At 44.6% G+C, this 10,478-nt stretch overlaps 3 protein-coding genes across 3 annotated transcripts; 2 read left to right on the forward strand and 1 right to left on the reverse strand.

Moving 5' to 3' along the window:
* Positions 1-1,642: 1,642 nt before the first annotated feature.
* Positions 1,643-2,725, forward strand: CCR75_006569 (uncharacterized protein; the record flags this gene model as incomplete). The annotated part of the gene is made up of 1 exon (XM_067964638.1): positions 1,643-2,725. The coding sequence occupies one exon, from the start codon at positions 1,643-1,645 to the stop codon at positions 2,723-2,725; it is 1,083 nt and encodes a 360-aa protein (XP_067817280.1).
* Positions 2,726-6,829: 4,104 nt separating this feature from the next.
* CCR75_006568 (uncharacterized protein) lies at positions 6,830-9,017 on the forward strand (the record flags this gene model as incomplete). Its single annotated transcript, XM_067964637.1, has 2 exons — positions 6,830-7,129; positions 7,201-9,017. 2 exons carry the CDS (start codon positions 6,830-6,832, stop codon positions 7,981-7,983), a joined length of 1,083 nt encoding a protein of 360 aa, XP_067817279.1. The 3' UTR covers positions 7,984-9,017.
* On the reverse strand, positions 8,291-10,045 carry CCR75_006567 (uncharacterized protein; the record flags this gene model as incomplete). The annotated part of the gene is made up of 1 exon (XM_067964636.1): positions 8,291-10,045. One exon carries the CDS (start codon positions 10,043-10,045, stop codon positions 8,291-8,293), a length of 1,755 nt encoding a protein of 584 aa, XP_067817272.1.
* Between the last annotated feature and the right edge of the window lie 433 nt (positions 10,046-10,478).

The following is a 10,478-nucleotide window of genomic DNA, read 5'->3' on the forward strand; positions in this document are numbered from 1 at the left end:
AAACGAGCTAGGGACAACCCGTGTCATTATCTTTATAGTGGCACAAGAACTTTTGGCTCAATTAAGTAGCGCGATATGTAAAAATTAAAGCAAGTTATAATTGGCTGATCCATTTCTGGACACGAGTTGTTTTGTGATAGCGGTCGCTAGTGTCGTAACTATACAGCGAAGAAAAGTTGAAATTGCCAGAGAATGCAAGCCTTAAACATGAGAGGTTTCTAGCCAGTAAGACAAAATGGTAAAATTCAGGGCAATTTCATTGTAACACGGACATTGTATTTTTATAATAGTTGCCGGTTTCCTGAATGTTCCACATTTTGATCAGAGATCGTATAGCCAGAGCAAAATTTAGTGTTGTGGCTTCGCGTTCTTCAAAATTAATGAATTGCAAGTGTTGCAATCCTTCAGATGGTTGACGATACCTGTGATAAAAAATTGTGGTGGCCACACAAGGCATGAAAGGTGAAATCATACTAGGCCGAGCTCCTTAAAGGTTCACCACAACCAATTTTTATTTATTTATGCCCAAGATAATGCTTGGGGTCTCCATAATAATAAGCGACGACAGCTATTCCGGAAGTTTTTTGTAATTTAAACCAATCAAAAGGCGTTTTAGTACAGATCTTTTTCGGGTGTGTAACTTGTAAGATAATATGACGTGTATTTTGCTATATTTCTTGCGCTATTTGCTAAAACCGTAACATAACGACATAAAATACTGCACGACAAGGAGATACGAGTGCAAATCCTATTTAAGTGTACTCTTCAACAGACGAACTTGTGATAAAGTAAAAGTTGCGGGCGCGTTTAGAAAAGTCTCCGCAGTGTCTCAAGAAGAGAAATTTAGATGGGGCCTTCTTACAGGAAATTTGCTGTGGGTTCTTTCTATCGCGAACAAGCCTTTTAGTGCATCCTCGCATGCCACATAAAAAAGAGTGTTCTGTCTCAGGCTGTGAAAGTCAGAAAAAAGCTATAAAAAAGCAGCTGTGGAAAATTCAAGTGTGGATCGGCTCATCAACTAAGAAGTATTAATTTTTAAAGGAGTTTGATCGCGCTTCACAATCATCCTTATCTTTATTAGCTTGTCAAAAACAAAGAAAGAAATAAAGTATAAAATTTTAAAAGTCTCGATTTACATCTAGTAGCCAGCTTAGTCGGATCTTTTCTCAGCAATAAAAAGAAAGGGAGCATTTGCTTAATACGAATAAAACATCCTCTTCGCAAAGTCGCGTGGGTTCAAGCGGGATCTCGAAAAACAAATCGACTGTATGTTTTTGGAATCAAGCAAACAACAAACTTCAAACCGGCTTGGGGTTCAAACTTCTAGTAAAGTATGAGTCCACGACACGCCAACGAGTCCTTGTCTAGGAAACTATCATAGTCTCAACGGAGCGTGTGCGCAACCGAGGAAGTGCGGCAAAAGATGGCGTTAACCTGATTCTTCATCAAACTTAGACACTCGACAAATCTTTCGACATTTATCAATTCCCATTCCTCACTCGAGATGATGTAATCCATTTCTATCAATGCCATAGAAATCCAGGGTGTGTCCCTGAAAAAAAGGTTTACGTCCACAAAAGCCAAACTTCTTTTTCATTTGGCAATTTGTCTCCAAAGAGGCAAACTCAAAACCATCACTCTCATGCCATTATTCCAATTTGGAAAATCCGACGCGGAAAAAGCCCGCCAACGCGTTCTCAAGGAAGTCAAGCGCCAAGCCAAGCGCCAGCGCAAGCAAGCCGCCAAGGAAGTTCGTCAGGCACGCAAAGCTCAAAAGAAACGTCGGCGCCTATTTGGCCGCAACACGCGCCACGAGCGCCCAAATGGCCCCAACGAGCCGTACGAGCGCCCCAATGGCCCCGACGAGCGCTCCTTCCATTCCACGATGCCCGACGAGCAGTCGTATACTTCTAACGCACGTGACGAGCGCTCGTCGACCCACAATGCGCGTTCGTCTACCCCGAACGCGCCGTATGAGCGTCGCCCTTCGTTTGCCAATCCTCTTTGTACCGAGACTCCCGCGTTTTCAAACAGTCTTCAATGCCACGTATGCGCCAAAAAGTTTGGACGTGCATTGCACCATCGTCGTCACCATTGCCGGGCATGCCGACACAGTTGCTGCTTGCGCTGCATGAGTCGCGAGCGTCGACCAGTGCCTCAATTTGGACTCTTTGAGCCACAGAAAATTTGTGTCGTGTGTGACACACTGGGCGCGCATGCCAACGTCTCGCCACCGCGGGAGCCTGCCGATGCCATTCGTGCGCTTGCGGCTGGGCATACCAATGCACGTCGTTTACGCTCGGCGTCGTGGCGTGCACGGACATCATCGTGGCGCCCACGCACTGCGTCGTGGCACTCGGCATCCCTTCCTACGACAGTCGACTATACGGACGAGAGTCCGGTGCGCGAGCGAAGCCGCTCTCGTAGCAAGAGTAGCGCACGCTGGCATTTGCCAATTCGACCATTACAGAAAGCCAAGGAGATTGCGGAAAAAGTGCGGAATCAAAGTCTTGATTGGGAATTGCAGATGGAGAAGCAACGGTTGTACGGTTCTCGTGCACATGATGTACACGAACAAATGACGTCGCCACCAGGAAGTTATGGCGGACAAGCGATGCGACTTCGTCCCCAGACGATTGCTCCTCCGACTTTTGGCGCCAAAGATATTCAGCAGCAGTCTTCAACGACTGCGAACTTAGCAAACGGACCGGTGGTGGAGCTGTAGGGTTGCAAGTTGAGGGAAAAAGGTTTTCTGGGATAGGGGAGGGGTTGTTGGATGGGCATGCACCTTCACTGGAAAAGGGGGCCTTTGCGGTTATATATATATATATCTATATATGCTTGGATTGGGATTTTGTGAATTGTTTTGATACACGAGTTTCATGGTGCGCTTTATGTGTTTGGATAACAGTTGCCTTTTTTTTTAAGAAAAACGATCGCCAGTGATGTAGAATATGCCATATGTTGCCAACAGCGGAGTCTTCTGAGCTGTGTGAGGCAACAAGTGCCCTTCAGGTTCTTCTTTCGTTTTAAAAGAGAGAGTGCAAATTGGCAGGTCGACTCGATAGTAGAAGTGGCGGCTTTTACTAAAACTTGTTTAATTAGCGCCACAGAGGCTATTGCTTGATTTGCATTTAATGAAATCTTAACTTTCTTTTATAAGCAAATTGTATTATCGTGACGAAGCTACTCGGGAAAATCAATCAAATCCTGGTGCTAATGCTTTGTCGCAGGAACCATGGGCTTCCCATTCAACCAGACAGCTTGCGCTGGGACATGCGTTACCTTTATTTGGACAGCGATATGTTGCGACATCTTATCATGGACAAGGGAAATGTTACAATGAAATGGACACGTTGATTGTCCTAAAAAAGTGGAAATGTCCTCACGCTTGTAAATGTGTACTTACAGTCATTCCTCTGCTATCTTATAGCCGCCTTGGTGGCAGGTAAATTTTAAAAAGAGTAGTGGGAATTATAAAGTAGCGAAAGTATCTTTACTAGATTTGAATTTTGATAACATAACATTGCCCCTTGTGTAACGGGGGACCCTTTGCTAGTACTGATAACAGTATCTGCAAGTATGTGCAAGAGATGCGCTCGCTGTCGGCGTCCTATACCGCAGGTCCGATTTTGGAGCACATTAAAGTGCCCACGTTTATGAACGGACTACGGCATGGCCCATCGCGACAGGCCCTTTACAGAAAGTTGCCGTCGACGATGGAAGAGGCAATTCAAATTGCCTTGGTTGAGGGGCAATTCTACAACAGTGCCTCGGCGACATAGGAATCATCGTTGTTTATCCACCGGATATTGTTGGCTTCGCGTCCTCGGCCGTGGCCGCCTCGTTTGGCCCTTAAATATCATATTTTTGCTTGGTCCAGCACTTAACAATAGCGTGCACCAATTTTTCGCAGTACCTGCATTGACGAAATTAATGGTCGTTGTTGAAAGCCTTTGCTGAATTCTCAAACTTCACCGGCATCGTTTTCTCGTCCTGCCACTTGATATACTTATTCGTAAGCACCTTTACAACATCTTGCGAACGCGTCTCGGCATCGCTCATCTCTAGATTGAGCATGCCGTTTCCGAAGCTCTTATGCAGACTGCAAAGCAATCAAATATCAACGTTCTCGTCCTCCATCTTAGCCCCGATGCTACTGATCTTGGCACTGATGTTAAAAAGCTTTATTGCAATTATGCAAGACGTTGTCGCCTTTCACCATATCCATACTGAGGAGTTGCGTCTTGAGGTAGATCTGGCTAGCCTTCTGCGATCCGACGTATGTTGTTGTAAAACGCACCCACGCACCCTACGTTTCCTCGCCGTGATCAACCACATGGTGGTGATCTGTGTTTATGTGAGGCAATATTTGTCCAAACGCAATGTTACTGGCCGGAATGTAGTCATCCCTAGCCCGCACATCCGGGAAGCTTGGGGTTGCTCACGATTCACGACATGACACGATGACTTGGTAAGTGACACGCCACGCAAGTGGCGGATCCTGATCGCATAGTTGTCACAGTTGAATTTCTTAAGATCTCTAGGAGACCTTGTTTGACATCTCGTTGAAAGAACTTACGATACTTGGGCTACTGTTGAGATGAGTGAGGCGAAGCGAAGCGAAAAAGGGCAAAGCGCAGGGAAGGATTCAGAGTCTGCCACACGAAGGACGAAAGAAGCTCGATCAGGAGAAGTAATATTTGGAAGTGAATGTATTGAGGTCCTTAGTTCGCAACTGCTACTTTTAAGCCTAATGTTCTAGAACCTTCTAGAATGTCCACCGTCGAACAATCGCCGTCGGAAAACCGTCGTTTTTTATATATATATATAAACCGGCGGTTCGAATTGAATCGGTTTGGGTTGTGTACATTACCTGAAACCCATACTTTCAATAAACTGCGGAAACGTATGCGTTAGTTTACACGTCAAGGAATTGTGTTGACTCATGGTATTGCAGCGGAGTGTCAAGGTTATTTGTGCGTTGCATTTTTTAGACTTCAAAGAACGTCTAGAACAGCAGCGTATACCTATAAGCCCCGGCTTTGTATCAATAAGCACCGGTCATGACGTCGTGGGAATGACGTCTCTCTTTTCAAAACGTGCTTAAAGGTTCTATAATGATGTGTAAAGCAATAAATCACCTTTATTTTTTTGTCTTGCACCAACATCCAAAATGTTCTACCTCCTCGCTTCAAGCGTTCCTTTGAAATTAAACAAAAATGCCTGGCATGAGTCATTTCATGTCCACATATAGCTCAGGCTATCCTTGGCGTGATGTTAAAAAGTGTGAACAAGTCTGTCGACTGCGTTTAGTGGCATGATTGATGACTGCACTCTTTCTGCAAAGATGCTTTCATGTAATCAATGCACTTTGTATTGTTCGGTAGCGTCAAAACGCCAAGCATTACGCTGGCTTACAAATGGGATATCACGTAAGCTTGAAGCTCCTCATCTTTCACGTCGACCGATATGGCCATGACAGCTTTGCGAAAATAGATAAAACAAGTTTTCAAGACCCTCTTCTTAAGCTGTAAAGGCTTTGTCCTTGTAACGTAAACTTGTATCAAGCCGCTACCTACTGACAGCAGTAACAGTCAACCTACACTGATTGCAGTGAAGGGTGGGGTGCCTCGATATCTTCACGTACACGGCGTGCAGAGGAAGGTTTTAAGTTGTTAAGTAGTCTTTGCTACCAGAGGGTTTGAGTTCTTAGGCTTTAGAATAGAGAAAAGTAAAATTGTATGATACATTAAGTTCCTACTATCTACTGACTTTACTATATTAGTAACAGCTATGTATGACGCCTCCTTATGCACCGCACAATCGTGTTTGTGTAACGATCGGCGGGGTTTATAACGGGGTGTATCGTTACATGAAATTAACACTTAAAGGTTGTTAATTAATATATTATCTAAAAGGTAGATAATATTTGGAGGATATTACTTTATATAGTAATGTCCTGAATTCTTATCCATAAATAGGTATAGACCATTATGTCTATTTATTCCGCAGACTAATCAGCTGTAGAAGTAATCAAAGAGAGTTACAAGATAAGATAGATAAGAATTCATTTACATGTTTAGTATTAGTTTATAGTTAAGTCAACATTTACAAAGATAGATTAAGAGACACTTAACTATATTAATACAGTTTTCATTTTACACTCTTAAGCTAACTTGCCTTAAGAGAAGTCTTCCTCTATACGTACAGTGTACGTCACCTAACGAGAGGCACCACTCACATCTGAAGCAGTGTGAAGTGGACTTGTACTGAAACAGTACAAGTCGCAGTGCCCCGTTACACGTGGCATGAGAAGGCTACGAACTCATTCCGATACTCGATGTTGACGAAGAAGGCGAGGACGCCACTGCAATACGGCTGACTGATGATGACCAATGGCCACATCTGTAGCCCGTAGTACTCAAGCTGTTCTCGATGGCAACATCCAGCGCTGCATCTTCGTTGACCAAAAAAATGATTTTTGGACAAGTGTGAATGATATTATTAATCACTTTCGTTGGTGTTGCCTTCTTTATCCGAGGGATAGTACTCCGCGGTCTGTATATTGTGGAAGGCGCTCGTGTTGCATGGATGAACGCCATTGTGGACCAGAAAACCCGATAAACTTGCAAAAAAAATCGGGCTTTTTCCATTCACACATAGCTTTGGCCTTTTAGCCCATATTTTAAAATTAAATTCTTTTCTTGAGAAAAATGTTCGTGTAACATTTTCCTCGTTGTCAATCCGGTAATATTGAAAATTTCGAACTCGGACTTAACTGAACCAAATCGTTTTTTGTCGTCGTAAATTTTTTTTTCGCAACATCATGGCCAAGTCGGTGAATCCGATGGAGGCATATCGCCGCGAGCAGAAAAAGAAAGACCTGAAGAAACATCGAATGGAGAGGCAAAAGGAAAAAATGGCTAAGCTCAGCGCTATGAAACCGATTGAGATTCAGGAGCAGATCAAATACTTGGAGCGCCAGGTAGCCGCAAAACCAGCGGACGGTCCTGCGTTTAAGCGCAAGCAAGAGCTGGAAGACACGCTGCAGGTGGCCATAAAGAAACAAAAGTTATTAGACGATGAGAAGCAAAGTAAGAAGCAAAATGCAATAAAAATGCCACTTGTGAGAGACAACAATTGATTCAGACTGATAGACGGACATGCTGCTAACTAATTATGTCTATTCTTGTGTAGAGCATCTCGGCTCTAACCCAGGTCAACAAGAAAAGATTTCAAAACCCAGAAAAATCTATTTACTATCATCCAACTATGAATCCGTTCGGAGCGCCACCGCCGGGTAAGCCGCAGATGTGCCGCGACATGCCATCAAATACAGGAATTGTAGCAACATCGAGAGGCCAACTAAGTCACCAGGAACGCTTGCTGGTGAATGGATCCTCACTGAAGCAGTCCCATGCGATGGTGGCACGGCCCGGAAAGCGACCGCCTCTACCACCAGGCCCCCCGCCGTCAAAAACGATTCAGGTGCCTTCACAACCACCATTACCCCGGGGGTCATTTCCTGATCGCCCACCCCCGCCTCCAAGTTCTGCTCCACCATTCCCATCGCTACCTTTACCACCATCAACGGTGCAAGCCAACCGTGGAGTGCTAGATGCTTATAGCACTACAGCCGCATGCCCTTTGACGGATGAGAGCGCAGATGTTAGGGTCGTCGCTCCCACGAAAGGTGAAAAGCTGGACATTATGGCCGCGAGGCGTGAAGTCGTGGTTCATGCAAAAATCCGTTCGCTCGTACCCGTTGCACTTCGTGTGCAACGTCAAGTGCACGCAGCGTCAAGCTCAAACTTTACTACAAGTTCTGCTTCCCGAACTCCAGATTCTCGGTGCCCAGTTCCTGCTCCCTTACCAACGGCATCTCATCCTTCAATTGGTTTAGCGTTCCCATCGAATCGCGCCAAGTCCAAGCCGGAACCTTTCGACGCTTTCATCGAGGAAGTTGAGGAATTGTTGTAATCTTGAACAAATTATTATTATGCAACCCCTTACGCGTGCGGACAACAGGTCAGTAGGATTTTTTTTAATTAAAATAATTAATACCTGCTCAAGGCAACGCAACATTTGAAAAACTTGCGTGTCACGGACTTGGCGAGTTTAGGAATACTTAGCACTATATATCAAAATAAGCGCGCTTCTTGTGGTGTAGTGCAAAAGTTTACTTGCGTACTTCGTATCAAGACACATGGGTCTTCCAAATAGTGGCTCTTCTGAGAATTGATGTCGATCATTATTTTTCAATGAAAAACCATTAAACGCAGCCCCTTTAGAACCAAGACGATAAGCGATTAAGAGGCAAATTTTCAGCTCTGGAGTAAGTTTCGATTAGATTTTCTGTTTGTTCTCCATCGTGTTTGACATCCTTTAATATCTCCAAAGATGAAGGGAAATGGACGTGACCCGATACTTTATACTTGCATAATGCGCAGTCAATAACAGTTGAGGCCGCGGCGATGGCAACAGTGTCATCGTTTGCTACCTTGTTTTGCTCAAGTACCGCGTCAACGACTTCTTCTTTTTTAATTCTCGGCTCCTCAGTCAGTGCATCTAGCATCGGTACAGCTGATCGCCGCTGCAATGTTTTCTTTAATCGTCGAGATTGAGCACTTTGTGTAAGCAATGATGGACCTTCACAAAGAATAGCGGCATCTTTTCGAACCAATTGCACGTGTTCTCGATCGCAATGATCCATTTCCTCCTCGTTTTCGTTAATATGGTCGAGCACTGCGACCGTCATACGACGCGAAATTTTGTAATTTTGATTTGACCCTTTTAATATTCCGATTCCTTTACTCATCTTCATGCTTGTCAACAAGTCGTTCTTTTTCGTTTCGTTCTGTGAATCCAACTCAAGAACAGTGTCGCTCTCCGATTTAGGTTCCCTAAATCCTTGCGAAAAGAGGTAACGCAGCGCACGCTTCTCAACATTCCGCACAGGACGAAGCTTCAGCGTGCTCTCGAATAGCAAACCTGACGCTGTTCCGTCCACACGGAAATCGTGCAATTTTTCCTTTTGCAGAATCTCACTTGATTTTATCGCCACAAAATCATTTTGAGAGAATGCAGGTTTTTGTGAGCATGATCGCAGCCATTCATGCATCATCAAGTCGTAGTCCTGAGGCACATCTCCAGTCGGCAACCTGCCAACGTTTTTATTATCTCGTATCCATACCTTACTGATACTACTCACATCATTCGTACTAAAGCTACGAGGCATGGCCATTCCAGTCGATGGTGCCGTCAATGATAAGGTCGGTATCGACCAACCTCGCTTTGGTGGACCTATCAATTCAAATACGATTGGCTGATTCACGGGCTCGTAATCGTGCGTACATAATGATGCATTGATGTAAGTGATGGTCCCATCAGAGCTGTAGCTGCAGCCGTAGCCTTCGTGCACATGCCCAAAAACATGTAGTTTCGGTTCCACTCTGTCTTCTACTTCCCGTAATAAATCAGCGCAGCCGACATGTTGGTGGCCAACAAGATCATTATGTCCCATAGGAGGCGAATGTGTGATGAGCACGTCAGTATTGGAAGGAATGCGTATCCATTTCTCGAGAAGGGCATCACCTCGAGGAAGGTTGAACGCCCAGTTGCAAAACTCAGGCTGCCACGGTGTCCCATAGAAAAGAAAACCCTCGATTAGCACAGCCTGATCTTCGAGATATAGAGCATTGGTAAGTAGCGCTCGAACTTCGTTTGGGTCGTACTGCTGGGGATGACCGTATTGGTGCCAAAATTTTGGGTAAAAAGCCCTGTCGAAAGAAGACTCGTGGTTGCCTGCGATAACTAGCTTGTAGCGATGCGGTAGGCGACCTAAAAATTCGTTAAAAGCAAGAACCTCACTGCGCTCTCCAGTATCTGTGAAGTCACCAGCATGCACGAAAACGTCGCCCTTTGGAATTGTAAGCACATCATTGTGCAACCCGTGCGTATCTGACACACATACCACACGCATATCGTCCGGCTTTCGAACTTTTCTTTGACAATTTTTAGTTTGATCACATAAAACGTGCATCGCTCAAAGCTTCCGATATTTGGATTTCGCGGTAATTGCGAGCAAGACGAGAGATCCAAAATCGGAAGCTTGTGATGCCCACACCGATGACCATTTAACGAAGAGCTGGTGGCATTTTCACGAGGAAGAGATGCAGAAGAAATGCAAAAAAAAACTACAATCGAAGAGAACACTTTATTGATGCACTCTAACCAATTATGATGATGCCTACGGAAGAAGGCACCATCATAATTGGTAAGAGTGTTTCAATTTGCAGCATCAAGAGCACTCGTGCATTTATGTTCTTGTAGACTACAGTGCCTTTACAAAAAAGTGGTCAAGACTGTATGCTTCCATTGTAAGTATTTTTATATGCTTGATTGGATATTGTTGCGCGCAAGAAAAAACACCCGATTACGTGATAAGTGCGTCAACGGTCACAGCAGCAGACATA

This window comes from Bremia lactucae, linkage group LG13 (genome assembly GCF_004359215.1).
Source record: "Bremia lactucae strain SF5 linkage group LG13, whole genome shotgun sequence".
Classification (NCBI taxonomy): Eukaryota; Oomycota; class Peronosporomycetes; order Peronosporales; family Peronosporaceae; genus Bremia; species Bremia lactucae.